The sequence below is a fragment of the Pseudophryne corroboree genome, chromosome 7, assembly GCF_028390025.1.
Source record: "Pseudophryne corroboree isolate aPseCor3 chromosome 7, aPseCor3.hap2, whole genome shotgun sequence".
NCBI classification, from domain to species: domain Eukaryota; kingdom Metazoa; phylum Chordata; class Amphibia; order Anura; family Myobatrachidae; genus Pseudophryne; species Pseudophryne corroboree.
In genome coordinates this window covers 448,905,417-448,921,479 of record NC_086450.1, presented here as the reverse complement: position 1 = coordinate 448,921,479, position 16,063 = coordinate 448,905,417, and the positions used below count along the sequence as shown (strand labels likewise).

General features: G+C 59.7%; 1 protein-coding gene across 1 annotated transcript in view; it reads left to right on the top strand.

Moving 5' to 3' along the window:
* Window positions 1-16,063, top strand: part of SMIM22 (small integral membrane protein 22) — a 55,436-nt gene that overhangs the window by 26,800 nt on the left and 12,573 nt on the right. The window contains exon 3 of the mRNA XM_063932449.1: window positions 15,914-15,996. Within this exon, the coding sequence (XP_063788519.1) occupies window positions 15,914-15,996 (83 nt within the window). The remainder of the gene's footprint in view (window positions 1-15,913; window positions 15,997-16,063) is intronic.

Sequence of the window (16,063 nt, the reverse complement as noted above, 5' to 3'; positions counted from 1 at the left end):
GAGGCGAGGGCAGGGACACTGAGGGAGAGTTACAGGGAGGGTGAGGGCAGGGAAACTGAGGGAGAGTTACAGGGAGGGCGAGGACAGGGACACTGAGGGAGAGTTACAGGGAGGGCGAGGACAGGGACACTGAGGGAGAGTTACAGGGACGGCGAGGGCAGGACACTGAGTGGGAGTTACAGGGAGGGCGAGGGCAGGGACCCTGAGGGAGAGTTACGGGGAGGGCGAGGGCAGGACACTGAGGGAGAGTTACAGGGAGGGCGAGGGCAGGACACTGAGGGAGAGTTACAGGGAGGGCGAGGACAGGGACACTGAGGGGGAGTTACAGGGAGGGCAAGGACAGAGGCGCTGAGTGGGAGCTACAGGGAGGGCGAGGGCAGGGACCCTGAGGGGAAGTTACAGAGAGGGCGAGGGCAGGGACACTGAGGGTGAGTTATAGGGAGGGTGAGGGCAGGGACACTGAGGGGGAGTTATAGAGAGGGCGAGGGCAGGGACACTGAGGGATAGTTACAGGGAGGGTGAGGACAGGGACACTGAGGCAGAGTTACAGGGAGGGCGAGGGCAGGACACTGAGGGGTAATCATAGGGAGAGTGAGGGCAGGGACACCGAGGAGTTACAGGGAGGGTGAGGGCAGGGACACTGAGGTGTAGTTATAGGGGGGGTGCGGGCAGGGACACTGAGGGGTAATTATAGGGAGAGTGAGGGCAGGGACACTGAGGGGGAGTTACAGGGAGGGCGAGGGCAGGGACACTGAGGGAGAGTTACAGGAAGGGCGAGGGAAGGGACACTGAAGGAGAGTTACAGGGAGAATGAGGGCAGTGACGCTGAGGGAGAGTTACAGGGAGGACGAGGGCAGGGACACTGAGGGAGTTACAGGGAGGGCGAGGGCAGGGACACTGAGGGGGAGTTATAGGGAGGGCGAGGGCAGGGACACTGAGGGAGAGTTACAGGGAGGGTGAGGACAGGACACTGAGGGGTAATCATAGGGAGAGTGAGGACAGGACACTGAGGAGTTACAGGGAGGGTGAGGGCAGGGACACTGAGGTGTAGTTATGGGGGGGGGTGCGGGCAGGGACACTGAGGGGTAATTATAGGGTGAGGGAAGGGACACTGAGGGGGAGTTACAGGGAGGGCGAGGGCAGGGACACTGAGGGAGAGTTACAGGGAGGCAGAGGACAGGGACACTGAGGGAGAGTTACAGGGAGGCGAGGGAAGGGACACTGAAGGAGAGTTACAGGGAGGGCGAGGGCAGGGAAACTAAGGGAGAGTTACAGGGAGGGCGAGGACAGGGACACTGAGGGACAGTTACAGTTGGGCGAGGACAGGGACACTGAGGGAGAGTTACAGGGAGGGCGAGGACAGGGACACTGAGGGAGAGTTACAGGGAGGGCGAGGGCAGGACACTGAGGGAGAGTTACAGGGAGGGCGAGGGCAGGTCACTGAGGGAGAGTTACAGGGAGGGCGAGGACAGGGACACTGAGGGGGAGTTACAGAGAGGGCAAGGACAGGGGCGCTGAGTAGGAGTTACAGGGAGGGCGAGGGCAGGGACCCTGAGGGGAAGTTACAGGGAGGGCGAGGGCAGGGACACTGAGGGGGAGTTATAAGGAGGGCGAGGGCAGGGACACTGAGGGAGTTACAGGGAGGGTGAGGAGAGGGACACTGAGGGAGAGTTACAGGGACGGCGAGGGCAGGACACTGAGTGGGAGTTACAGGGAGGGCGAGGGCAGGGACCCTGAGGGGAAGTTACAGGGAGAGTGAGGGCTGGGACACTGAGGGAGAGTTACAGGGAGGGCGAGGACAGGGACACTGAGGGAGAGTTACAGGGAGGGCGAGGACAGGGACACTGAGGGAGAGTTACAGGGAGGGCGAGGACAGGGACACTGAGGGATAGTTACAGGGAGGGCGAGGACAGGGACACTGAGGGGGAGTTACAGGGAGGGCAAGGACAGAGGCGCTGAGTGGGAGCTACAGGGATGGCGAGGGCAGGGACCCTGAGGGAGAGTTAAAGGGAGGGCGAGGGCAGGACACTGAGGGAGAGTTACAGGGAGGGCGAGGGTAGGACCCTGAGGGAGAGTTACAGGGTGGGCGAGGACAGGGACACTGAGGGGGAGTTACAGGGAGGGCAAGGACAGAGGCGCTGAGTGGGAGCTACAGGGATGGCGAGGGCAGGGACCCTGAGGGGAAGTTACAGGGAGGGCGAGGGCAGGGACACTGAGGGGGAGTTACAGGGAGGGCGAGGACAGGGACACTGAGGGGGAGTTACAGGGAGGGCAAGGACAGAGGCGCTGAGTGGGAGTTACAGGGAGGGCGAGGGCAGGGACACTGAGGGAGAGTTACAGGGAGGCGAGGGCAGGGACACTGAGGGAGAGTTACAGGGAGGGTGAGGGCAGGGAAACTGAGGGAGAGTTACAGGGAGGGCGAGGACAGGGACACTGAGGGAGAGTTACAGGGAGGGCGAGGACAGGGACACTGAGGGAGAGTTACAGGGACGGCGAGGGCAGGACACTGAGTGGGAGTTACAGGGAGGGCGAGGGCAGGGATCCTGAGGGAGAGTTACGGGGAGGGCGAGGGCAGGACACTGAGGGAGAGTTACAGGGAGGGCGAGGGCAGGACACTGAGGGAGAGTTACAGGGAGGGCGAGGACAGGGACACTGAGGGGGAGTTACAGGGAGGGCAAGGACAGAGGCGCTGAGTGGGAGCTACAGGGAGGGCGAGGGCAGGGACCCTGAGGGGAAGTTACAGGGAGGGCGAGGGCAGGGACACTGAGGGGGAGTAATAGGGAGGGCGAGGGCAGGGACACTGAGGGAGAGTTACAGGGAGGGCGAGGGCAGGACACTGAGTGGGAATTACAGAGAGGGCGAGGGCAGGGACACTGAGGGTGAGTTATAGGGAGGGTGAGGGCAGGGACACTGAGGGGGAGTTATAGAGAGGGCGAGGGCAGGGACACTGAGGGATAGTTACAGGGAGGGTGAGTACAGGGACACTGAGGCAGAGTTACAGGGAGGGCGAGGGCAGGACACTGAGGGGTAATCATAGGGAGAGTGAGGGCAGGGACACAGAGGAGTTACAGGGAGGGTGAGAGCAGGGACACTGAGGCGTAGTTATAGGGGGGGTGCGGGCAGGGACACTGAGGGGTAATTATAGGGAGAGTGAGGGCAGGGACACTGAGGGGGAGTTACAGGGAGGGCGAGGGCAGGGACACTGAGGGAGAGTTACAGGGAGGCCGAGGGCAGGGACACTGAGGGAGAGTTACAGGAAGGGCGAGGGAAGGGACACTGAGGGAGAGTTACAGGGAGAATGAGGGCAGTGATGCTGAGGGAGAGTTACAGGGAGGACGAGGGCAGGGACACTGAGGGAGTTACAGGGAGGGCGAGGGCAGGGACACTGAGGGGGAGTTATAGGGAGGGCGAGGGCAGGGACACTGAGGGAGAGTTACAGGGAGGGTGAGGACAGGACACTGAGGGGTAATCATAGGGAGAGTGAGGACAGGACACTGAGGAGTTACAGGGAGGGTGAGGGCAGGGACACTGAGGTGTAGTTATGGGGGGGGGTGCGGGCAGGGACACTGAGGGGTAATTATAGGGTGAGGGAAGGGACACTGAGGTGGAGTTACAGGGAGGGCGAGGGCAGGGACACTGAGGGAGAGTTACAGGGAGGCCGAGGACAGGGACACTGAGGGAGAGTTACAGGGAGGCGAGGGAAGGGACACTGAGGGAGAGTTACAGTTGGGCGAGGACAGGGACACTGAGGGAGAGTTACAGGGAGGGCGAGGACAGGGACACTGAGGGAGAGTTACAGGGAGGGCGAGGGCAGGACACTGAGGGAGAGTTACAGGGAGGGCGAGGGCAGGACACTGAGGGAGAGTTACAGGGAGGACGAGGACAGGGACACTGAGGGGGAGTTACAGGGAGGGCAAGGACAGGGGCGCTGAGTAGGAGTTACAGGGAGGGCGAGGGCAGGGACCCTGAGGGGAAGTTACAGGGAGGGCGAGGGCAGGGACACTGAGGGGGAGTTATAGGGAGGGCGAGGGCAGGGACACTGAGGGAGTTACAGGGAGGGTGAGGAGAGGGACACTGAGGGAGAGTTACAGGGAGGGCGAGGGCAGGACACTGAGGGAGAGTTACAGGGAGGGCGAGGACAGGGACACTGAGGGGGAGTTACAGAGAGGGCAAGGACAGGGGCGCTGAGTAGGAGTTACAGGGAGGGCGAGGGCAGGGACCCTGAGGGGAAGTTACAGGGAGGGCGAGGGCAGGGACACTGAGGGGGAGTTATAAGGAGGGCGAGGGCAGGGACACTGAGGGAGTTACAGGGAGGGTGAGGAGAGGGACACTGAGGGAGAGTTACAGGGACGGCGAGGGCAGGACACTGAGTGGGAGTTACAGGGAGGGCGAGGGTAGGGACCCTGAGGGGAAGTTACAGGGAGAGTGAGGGCTGGGACACTGAGGGGGAGTTACAGGGAGGGCGAGGACAGGGACACTGAGGGAGAGTTACAGGGAGGGCGAGGACAGGGACACTGAGGGAGAGTTACAGGGAGGGCGAGGACAGGGACACTGAGGGAGAGTTACAGGGAGGGCGAGGACAGGGACACTGAGGGGGAGTTACAGGGAGGGCAAGGACAGAGGCGCTGAGTGGGAGCTACAGGGATGGCGAGGGCAGGGACCCTGAGGGAGAGTTAAAGGGAGGGCGAGGGCAGGACACTGAGGGAGAGTTACAGGGAGGGCGAGGGTAGGACCCTGAGGGAGAGTTACAGGGAGGGCGAGGACAGGGACACTGAGGGGGAGTTACAGGGAGGGCAAGGACAGAGGCGCTGAGTGGGAGCTACAGGGATGGCGAGGGCAGGGACCCTGAGGGGAAGTTACAGGGAGGGCGAGGGCAGGGACACTGAGGGGGAGTTACAGGGAGGGCGAGGACAGGGACACTGAGGGGGAGTTACAGGGAGGGCAAGGACAGAGGCGCTGAGTGGGAGTTACAGGGAGGGCGAGGGCAGGGACACTGAGGGAGAGTTACAGGGAGGCGAGGGCAGGGACACTGAGGGAGAGTTACAGGGAGGGTGAGGGCAGGGAAACTGAGGGAGAGTTACAGGGAGGGCGAGGACAGGGACACTGAGGGAGAGTTACAGGGAGGGCGAGGACAGGGACACTGAGGGAGAGTTACAGGGACGGCGAGGGCAGGACACTGAGTGGGAGTTACAGGGAGGGCGAGGGCAGGGATCCTGAGGGAGAGTTACGGGGAGGGCGAGGGCAGGACACTGAGGGAGAGTTACAGGGAGGGCGAGGGCAGGACACTGAGGGAGAGTTACAGGGAGGGCGAGGACAGGGACACTGAGGGGGAGTTACAGGGAGGGCAAGGACAGAGGCGCTGAGTGGGAGCTACAGGGAGGGCGAGGGCAGGGACCCTGAGGGGAAGTTACAGGGAGGGCGAGGGCAGGGACACTGAGGGGGAGTAATAGGGAGGGCGAGGGCAGGGACACTGAGGGAGAGTTACAGGGAGGGCGAGGGCAGGACACTGAGTGGGAATTACAGAGAGGGCGAGGGCAGGGACACTGAGGGTGAGTTATAGGGAGGGTGAGGGCAGGGACACTGAGGGGGAGTTATAGAGAGGGCGAGGGCAGGGACACTGAGGGATAGTTACAGGGAGGGTGAGGACAGGGACACTGAGGCAGAGTTACAGGGAGGGCGAGGGCAGGACACTGAGGGGTAATCATAGGGAGAGTGAGGGCAGGGACACCGAGGAGTTACAGGGAGGGTGAGAGCAGGGACACTGAGGCGTAGTTATAGGGGGGGTGCGGGCAGGGACACTGAGGGGTAATTATAGGGAGAGTGAGGGCAGGGACACTGAGGGGGAGTTACAGGGAGGGCGAGGGCAGGGACACTGAGGGAGAGTTACAGGGAGGCCGAGGGCAGGGACACTGAGGGAGAGTTACAGGAAGGGCGAGGGAAGGGACACTGAGGGAGAGTTACAGGGAGAATGAGGGCAGTGATGCTGAGGGAGAGTTACAGGGAGGACGAGGGCAGGGACACTGAGGGAGTTACAGGGAGGGCGAGGGCAGGGACACTGAGGGGGAGTTATAGGGAGGGCGAGGGCAGGGACACTGAGGGAGAGTTACAGGGAGGGTGAGGACAGGACACTGAGGGGTAATCATAGGGAGAGTGAGGACAGGACACTGAGGAGTTACAGGGAGGGTGAGGGCAGGGACACTGAGGTGTAGTTATGGGGGGGGGTGCGGGCAGGGACACTGAGGGGTAATTATAGGGTGAGGGAAGGGACACTGAGGTGGAGTTACAGGGAGGGCGAGGGCAGGGACACTGAGGGAGAGTTACAGGGAGGGCGAAAACAGGGACACTGAGGGAGGGCGAGGACAGGGACACTGAGGGAGAGTTACAGGGAGGGCGAGGGCAGGACACTGAGGGAGAGTTACAGGGAGGGCGAGGACAGGGACACTGAGGGGGAGTTACAGGGAGGGCAAGGACAGGGGCGCTGAGTAGGAGTTACAGGGAGGGCGAGGGCAGGAACCCTGAGGGGAAGTTACAGGGAGGGCGAGGGCAGGGACACTGAGGGGGAGTTATAGGGAGGGCGATGACAGGGACACTGAGGGAGTTACAGGGAGGGTGAGGACAGGGACACTGAGGGAGAGTTACAGGGACGGCGAGGGCAGGACACTGAGTGGGAGTTACAGGGAGGGCGAGGGCAGGGACCCTGAGGGGAAGTTACAGGGAGAGTGAGGGCTGGGACACTGAGGGGGAGTTACAGGGAGGGCGAGGGCAGGGACACTGAGGGAGAGTTACAGGGAGGCCGAGGGCAGGGACACTGAGGGAGAGTTACAGGTAGTGATGAGCGGATTCGGTTTTACTCGGTTTTACTCGGTTCTCAAAACGGCATCTTATTGGCTCACGGATGTCACGTGTTTTGGATAGCCAATAAGATGCCGTTTTGAGAACCGAGTAAAACTGAGTAAAACCGAGTAAAACCGAACCTCGCTCATCACTAGTTACAGGGAGGCCGAGGGCAGGGACACTGAGGGAGAGTTACAGGGAGGGCGAGGGAAGGGACATTGAGGGAGAGTTACAGGGAGGGCGAGGGCAGGGACACTGAGGGAGAGTTACAGGGAGGGCATGGACAGGGACACTGAGGAAGAGTTACAGGGAGGGCGAGGGCAGGACACTGAGGGAGAGTTACAGGGAGGGCGAGGACAGGGACACTGAGGGGTAATTATAGGGAGAGTGAGGGCAGGGATACTGAGGGGGAGTTACAGGGAGGGTGAGGGCAGGGACACTGAGGGGTAATTATAGGGAGAGTGAGGGCAGGGATACTGAGGGGGAGTTACAGGGAGGGCGAGGGCAGGGACACTGAGGGGTAATTATAGGGAGAGTGAGGACAGGGACACTGAGGGAGAGTTACAGGGAGGGCGAGGGCAGGACACTGAGGGGTAATCATAGGGAGAGTGAGGGCAGGGACACAGAGGAGTTACAGGGAGGGTGAGAGCAGGGACACTGAGGCGTAGTTATAGGGGGGGTGCGGGCAGGGACACTGAGGGGTAATTATAGGGAGAGTGAGGGCAGGGACACTGAGGGGGAGTTACAGGGAGGGCGAGGGCAGGGACACTGAGGGAGAGTTACAGGGAGGCCGAGGGCAGGGACACTGAGGGAGAGTTACAGGAAGGGCGAGGGAAGGGACACTGAGGGAGAGTTACAGGGAGAATGAGGGCAGTGATGCTGAGGGAGAGTTACAGGGAGGACGAGGGCAGGGACACTGAGGGAGTTACAGGGAGGGCGAGGGCAGGGACACTGAGGGGGAGTTATAGGGAGGGCGAGGGCAGGGACACTGAGGGAGAGTTACAGGGAGGGTGAGGACAGGACACTGAGGGGTAATCATAGGGAGAGTGAGGACAGGACACTGAGGAGTTACAGGGAGGGTGAGGGCAGGGACACTGAGGTGTAGTTATGGGGGGGGGGTGCGGGCAGGGACACTGAGGGGTAATTATAGGGTGAGGGAAGGGACACTGAGGTGGAGTTACAGGGAGGGCGAGGGCAGGGACACTGAGGGAGAGTTACAGGGAGGCCGAGGACAGGGACACTGAGGGAGAGTTACAGGGAGGCGAGGGAAGGGACACTGAGGGAGAGTTACAGTTGGGCGAGGACAGGGACACTGAGGGAGAGTTACAGGGAGGGCGAGGACAGGGACACTGAGGGAGAGTTACAGGGAGGGCGAGGGCAGGACACTGAGGGAGAGTTACAGGGAGGGCGAGGGCAGGACACTGAGGGAGAGTTACAGGGAGGACGAGGACAGGGACACTGAGGGGGAGTTACAGGGAGGGCAAGGACAGGGGCGCTGAGTAGGAGTTACAGGGAGGGCGAGGGCAGGGACCCTGAGGGGAAGTTACAGGGAGGGCGAGGGCAGGGACACTGAGGGGGAGTTATAGGGAGGGCGAGGGCAGGGACACTGAGGGAGTTACAGGGAGGGTGAGGAGAGGGACACTGAGGGAGAGTTACAGGGAGGGCGAGGGCAGGACACTGAGGGAGAGTTACAGGGAGGGCGAGGACAGGGACACTGAGGGGGAGTTACAGAGAGGGCAAGGACAGGGGCGCTGAGTAGGAGTTACAGGGAGGGCGAGGGCAGGGACCCTGAGGGGAAGTTACAGGGAGGGCGAGGGCAGGGACACTGAGGGGGAGTTATAAGGAGGGCGAGGGCAGGGACACTGAGGGAGTTACAGGGAGGGTGAGGAGAGGGACACTGAGGGAGAGTTACAGGGACGGCGAGGGCAGGACACTGAGTGGGAGTTACAGGGAGGGCGAGGGTAGGGACCCTGAGGGGAAGTTACAGGGAGAGTGAGGGCTGGGACACTGAGGGGGAGTTACAGGGAGGGCGAGGACAGGGACACTGAGGGAGAGTTACAGGGAGGGCGAGGACAGGGACACTGAGGGAGAGTTACAGGGAGGGCGAGGACAGGGACACTGAGGGAGAGTTACAGGGAGGGCGAGGACAGGGACACTGAGGGGGAGTTACAGGGAGGGCAAGGACAGAGGCGCTGAGTGGGAGCTACAGGGATGGCGAGGGCAGGGACCCTGAGGGAGAGTTAAAGGGAGGGCGAGGGCAGGACACTGAGGGAGAGTTACAGGGAGGGCGAGGGTAGGACCCTGAGGGAGAGTTACAGGGAGGGCGAGGACAGGGACACTGAGGGGGAGTTACAGGGAGGGCAAGGACAGAGGCGCTGAGTGGGAGCTACAGGGATGGCGAGGGCAGGGACCCTGAGGGGAAGTTACAGGGAGGGCGAGGGCAGGGACACTGAGGGGGAGTTACAGGGAGGGCGAGGACAGGGACACTGAGGGGGAGTTACAGGGAGGGCAAGGACAGAGGCGCTGAGTGGGAGTTACAGGGAGGGCGAGGGCAGGGACACTGAGGGAGAGTTACAGGGAGGCGAGGGCAGGGACACTGAGGGAGAGTTACAGGGAGGGTGAGGGCAGGGAAACTGAGGGAGAGTTACAGGGAGGGCGAGGACAGGGACACTGAGGGAGAGTTACAGGGAGGGCGAGGACAGGGACACTGAGGGAGAGTTACAGGGACGGCGAGGGCAGGACACTGAGTGGGAGTTACAGGGAGGGCGAGGGCAGGGATCCTGAGGGAGAGTTACGGGGAGGGCGAGGGCAGGACACTGAGGGAGAGTTACAGGGAGGGCGAGGGCAGGACACTGAGGGAGAGTTACAGGGAGGGCGAGGACAGGGACACTGAGGGGGAGTTACAGGGAGGGCAAGGACAGAGGCGCTGAGTGGGAGCTACAGGGAGGGCGAGGGCAGGGACCCTGAGGGGAAGTTACAGGGAGGGCGAGGGCAGGGACACTGAGGGGGAGTAATAGGGAGGGCGAGGGCAGGGACACTGAGGGAGAGTTACAGGGAGGGCGAGGGCAGGACACTGAGTGGGAATTACAGAGAGGGCGAGGGCAGGGACACTGAGGGTGAGTTATAGGGAGGGTGAGGGCAGGGACACTGAGGGGGAGTTATAGAGAGGGCGAGGGCAGGGACACTGAGGGATAGTTACAGGGAGGGTGAGGACAGGGACACTGAGGCAGAGTTACAGGGAGGGCGAGGGCAGGACACTGAGGGGTAATCATAGGGAGAGTGAGGGCAGGGACACCGAGGAGTTACAGGGAGGGTGAGAGCAGGGACACTGAGGCGTAGTTATAGGGGGGGTGCGGGCAGGGACACTGAGGGGTAATTATAGGGAGAGTGAGGGCAGGGACACTGAGGGGGAGTTACAGGGAGGGCGAGGGCAGGGACACTGAGGGAGAGTTACAGGGAGGCCGAGGGCAGGGACACTGAGGGAGAGTTACAGGAAGGGCGAGGGAAGGGACACTGAGGGAGAGTTACAGGGAGAATGAGGGCAGTGATGCTGAGGGAGAGTTACAGGGAGGACGAGGGCAGGGACACTGAGGGAGTTACAGGGAGGGCGAGGGCAGGGACACTGAGGGGGAGTTATAGGGAGGGCGAGGGCAGGGACACTGAGGGAGAGTTACAGGGAGGGTGAGGACAGGACACTGAGGGGTAATCATAGGGAGAGTGAGGACAGGACACTGAGGAGTTACAGGGAGGGTGAGGGCAGGGACACTGAGGTGTAGTTATGGGGGGGGGTGCGGGCAGGGACACTGAGGGGTAATTATAGGGTGAGGGAAGGGACACTGAGGTGGAGTTACAGGGAGGGCGAGGGCAGGGACACTGAGGGAGAGTTACAGGGAGGGCGAAAACAGGGACACTGAGGGAGGGCGAGGACAGGGACACTGAGGGAGAGTTACAGGGAGGGCGAGGGCAGGACACTGAGGGAGAGTTACAGGGAGGGCGAGGACAGGGACACTGAGGGGGAGTTACAGGGAGGGCAAGGACAGGGGCGCTGAGTAGGAGTTACAGGGAGGGCGAGGGCAGGAACCCTGAGGGGAAGTTACAGGGAGGGCGAGGGCAGGGACACTGAGGGGGAGTTATAGGGAGGGCGATGACAGGGACACTGAGGGAGTTACAGGGAGGGTGAGGACAGGGACACTGAGGGAGAGTTACAGGGACGGCGAGGGCAGGACACTGAGTGGGAGTTACAGGGAGGGCGAGGGCAGGGACCCTGAGGGGAAGTTACAGGGAGAGTGAGGGCTGGGACACTGAGGGGGAGTTACAGGGAGGGCGAGGGCAGGGACACTGAGGGAGAGTTACAGGGAGGCCGAGGGCAGGGACACTGAGGGAGAGTTACAGGTAGTGATGAGCGGATTCGGTTTTACTCGGTTTTACTCGGTTCTCAAAACGGCATCTTATTGGCTCACGGATGTCACGTGTTTTGGATAGCCAATAAGATGCCGTTTTGAGAACCGAGTAAAACTGAGTAAAACCGAGTAAAACCGAACCTCGCTCATCACTAGTTACAGGGAGGCCGAGGGCAGGGACACTGAGGGAGAGTTACAGGGAGGGCGAGGGAAGGGACATTGAGGGAGAGTTACAGGGAGGGCGAGGGCAGGGACACTGAGGGAGAGTTACAGGGAGGGCATGGACAGGGACACTGAGGAAGAGTTACAGGGAGGGCGAGGGCAGGACACTGAGGGAGAGTTACAGGGAGGGCGAGGACAGGGACACTGAGGGGTAATTATAGGGAGAGTGAGGGCAGGGATACTGAGGGGGAGTTACAGGGAGGGTGAGGGCAGGGACACTGAGGGGTAATTATAGGGAGAGTGAGGGCAGGGATACTGAGGGGGAGTTACAGGGAGGGCGAGGGCAGGGACACTGAGGGGTAATTATAGGGAGAGTGAGGACAGGGACACTGAGGGAGAGTTACAGGGAGGGCGAGGGCAGGACACTGAGGGAGAGTTACAGGGAGGGCGAGGACAGGGACACTGAGGGGTAATTATAGGGAGAGTGAGGGCAGGGATACTGAGGGGTAATTATAGGGAGAGTGAGGGCAGGGATATTGAGGGGGAGTTACAGGGAGGGTGAGGGCAGGGACACTGAGGGGTAATTATAGGGAGAGTGAGGGCAGGGATACTGAGGGGGAGTTACAGGGAGGGTGAGGGCAGGGACACTGAGGGGTAATTATAGGGAGAGTGAGGGCAGGGATACTGAGGGGGAGTTACAGGGAGGGTGAGGGCAGGGACACTGAGGGGTAATTATAGGGAGAGTGAGGGCAGGGATACTGAGGGGGAGTTACAGGGAGAGTGAGGGCAGGGATACTGAGGGGGAGTTACAGGGAGGGTGAGGGCAGGGACACTGAGGGGTAATTATAGGGAGAGTGAGGGCAGGGATACTGAGGGGGAGTTACAGGGAGGGCGAGGGCAGGATACTGAGGGGGAGTTATAGGGAGGGTGAGGGCAGGGACACTGAGGGGTAATTATAGGGAGAGTGAGGGCAGGGATACTGAGGGGGAGTTACAGGGAGGGTGAGGGCAGGGACACTGAGGGGTAATTATAGGGAGAGTGAGGGCAGGGATACTGAGGGGGAGTTACAGGGAGAGTGAGGGCAGGGATACTGAGGGGGAGTTACAGGGAGGGTGAGGGCAGGGACACTGAGGGGTAATTATAGGGAGAGTGAGGGCAGGGATACTGAGGGGGAGTTACAGGGAGGGTGAGGGCAGGGACACTGAGGGGTAATTATAGGGAGAGTGAGGGCAGGGATACTGAGGGGGAGTTACAGGGAGGGTGAGGGCAGGGATACTGAGGGGGAGTTACAGGGAGAGTGAGGGCAGGGATACTGAGGGGGAGTTACAGGGAGAGTGAGGGCAGGGATACTGAGGGGGAGTTACAGGGAGGGTGAGGGCAGGGATACTGAGGGGGAGTTACAGGGAGAGTGAGGGCAGGATACTGAGGGGGAGTTACAGGGAGAGTGAGGGCAGGGATACTGAGGGGGAGTTACAGGGAGGGTGAGGGCAGGGATACTGAGGGGGAGTTACAGGGAGGGTGAGGGCAGGGATACTGAGGGGGAGTTACAGGGAGAGTGAGGGCAGGGATACTGAGGGGGAGTTACAGGGAGAGTGAGGGCAGGGATACTGAGGGGGAGTTACAGGGAGGGTGAGGGCAGGGATACTGAGGGGGAGTTACAGGGAGAGTGAGGGCAGGGATACTGAGGGGGAGTTACAGGGAGAGTGAGGGCAGGGATACTGAGGGGGAGTTACAGGGAGGGTGAGGGCAGGGATACTGAGGGGGAGTTACAGGGAGAGTGAGGGCAGGGATACTGAGGTGGAGTTACAGGGAGAGTGAGGGCAGGGATACTGAGGGGGAGTTACAGGGAGGGTGAGGGCAGGGACACTGAGGGGGGGGGGGCTACAGGGAGGCAAGGTATTTTAAGATGTATACAATAAATAACAATAATTAAAAAAAAAATACTTCTCCCAGTTGATTTCCTGGGGACAAACCTTCCAAGATGCTGCTGCTGCTGTCACCCGTTAGGCTCTTCTTATGTCCAGACTTCTCTCCTCTCCAGACTCCCAAGTTTTCAGCCACTGAGCCCCAAGTCACTATGGAAATCTCCTGGCAGTCACCTCACCACTGGTCACGTTAGGGATGAGATAAGGGGAGGGGTCACTGGGAGCAGGGGGGGGGGGGGGGGGGGGGAGGGAGGAGCTTGTTGGGCATCTGATCCTCTGCATGGTGCCTGCTGTGACTGAGAGAGATTCCCCTGAGGTACATTACAGAGACCGTGCTGTGGAGTACACTGCAGGCTTTCTGACAGAGCTGCTCCACTGCCTGTCATACTGTATATAGACAGGCAGTAGTGAAGTAGGTGCAGCATCAGACAGCCTGTAGTGTGTGTGTGTAGTTGTGTACATGCTGCAAGGACCTTTGACAAATTTGGCCACGGGTGCCCCCCTCATCTGTGATTGCCCTTCTCCCAGTGGATGCCCCCTCTCAAATTGTTAGGCAGTGCTCGCTGCTGCCCCCTCCCCTCAGCCAGTGCTGATGCTTCTGAGAGAGAGAGCATCACTGAGCTTTGATCACCAACAGCAGCGTCCGCGGGTGGCACAGCCGGGTGGCACCCCCTTTTGGCCGGCGCCCCTGGCGAATGCCACCCTCGCCAAACAGTAGATACGCCCCTGGCATTAGCTGCTAGAGCTTGGCGAATCCAACTTGCATAGGGGCTGCTCTTGCAGTCAGAAATGGAGAGACCACGGCAGATGTCAGCGACATCTGCTGTGGTCTTTCCTTGTTACAGTACACCTGAAGCGCCCTACACACTGGGTGACGTCAGCAATTCGGACAATGGGGGTCATTCCGAGTTGATCGCTAGCTGCATTTGTTCGCAGCGCAGCGATCAGGCTAATGGCAGTTCTGCGCATGCGTATGCGGCGCAATGCGCACGTGCACAACTATGTTGTTTTGCACAGGGTCTAGCGAAGCATTTCAGTCGCACTGGTTGCCGCAGAGTGATTGACATGAAGTTGGCGTTTCTGGGTGTTAACTGACCGTTTTCAGGGAGTGTTCGGAAAAATGCAGGCATGCCAGGAAACAGGCAGGCGTGGCTCGGCGAACGCAGGGCGTGTTTGTGACGTCAAAACAGGAACTGAACAGTCTGAAGTGATCGCAAGCGCTGAGTAGATATTGAGCTACTCTGAAACTACACAAAAAAACTTTGTAGCCGCTCTGCGATCCTTTCGTTTGCACTTCTGCTATGCTAAAATACACTCCCAGTGGGAGGCGGCATAGCGTTTGCATGGCTGCTAAAAACTGCTAGCGAGCGATCAACTCGGAATGACCCCCAATGAACGATCTGAATGATGATCGTTATTGTCCAAATTGTTTTGCATAGACTTTTCCTCATATCAGTCCTCCTATCCCATCATCAGGTGTAAGATGGCGGACATATGGTCACACATTGAGGTGCGTAGTATGATCAGATTTCTGCATCTAAAGGGCACATCAGCAGCTGAAATCATCGCCAACTTGCCCAGGTGTACGGTGATAACGTCATGTCACAGGTTTGGTGCACTGCCCTTGATAACAGCACGACAGACGTTCAAGGTGCTACCATTGGGAGGTACTGGGCCATCCGTCCCTACAGCCCTGATCTAGTACCAAGTGATATCCATCTTTTGGACCAATGAGGAAGCGCCTGGCTGGAAGGCAATTAGCAACTGATCATTGACGTTTCTATAATGGGTGCAACGTGTGCGGTGCACCCGGGCTCCTGGGTCCAGGAGGGGGCCCACACTGCACCTATATTTTAATACTCACCTTTCCGGAGTCCAGCGTCAGGTGCTTATCTTGCGGCACAAATCGCAGCCAAAATGGCCGCCGCACATGTACAATAGTCATTTGGTCTCAGGAACATGGCGGGGGCACAGTAGACTCTGGCACATTGCCGGAGACTACTGCGCCGTGCAGAGGAGGGGGCCTACCCGGAGGTGCACACGGGCCCCTTCCTCTGTTAAAGGGTCCCTGCAATCGACAGCACATTTCAGCAAGCTGTCCTGGCCTGGATTCAGGCGCTTCTTTATTGCCGGGATAGATTGCCTTGGTCTACTTACACAAGTATGGGCCCCACTCCATGCTGAGACTAGTAATTGTATGGTTGTAATTTAAAGTTAAAATGTCAAACCTGCAGCTAAAACTATTCTGATTATCGGGATGAAAAGAACGGTGTTATGGGTTAAACCACTCTCTAAGCGCATTGCTCTACTTGGGTCCTGCAGCCAAGGCCAACACCTGACATGTAATATAGACAGCGGTATATACGACACGATCTTGTACCACCAGAGACGGGGATCCCTGACTAGATTTTCCCGCTTTACGCTGTTTGCTATAAATTCCTCTTTGATACAGTTTGTGCCTAAAAGACTGGTTCTGTCCAATTTGTCCTGCCGTGCGTGTGTTTGGGCAATCTGACCACAGTTCTTACTTGATGGTGGTACGGACCAGCATAACCGAGTCTGTATATAAACCTGTCTCTTACCTCCCTACAGGGCTGATACTGCTGCTGATTGTCCTGGTTCTGATCCGATGTTTCTGTTGCTGCTGTTGCGACTGTGATTCCCCCGTCAATAAGGTAATGCAAGACTCCTCTCCCCAGAGCGGCCGATGGACCTATGACATACAGGTGCTAGTGTTCTATT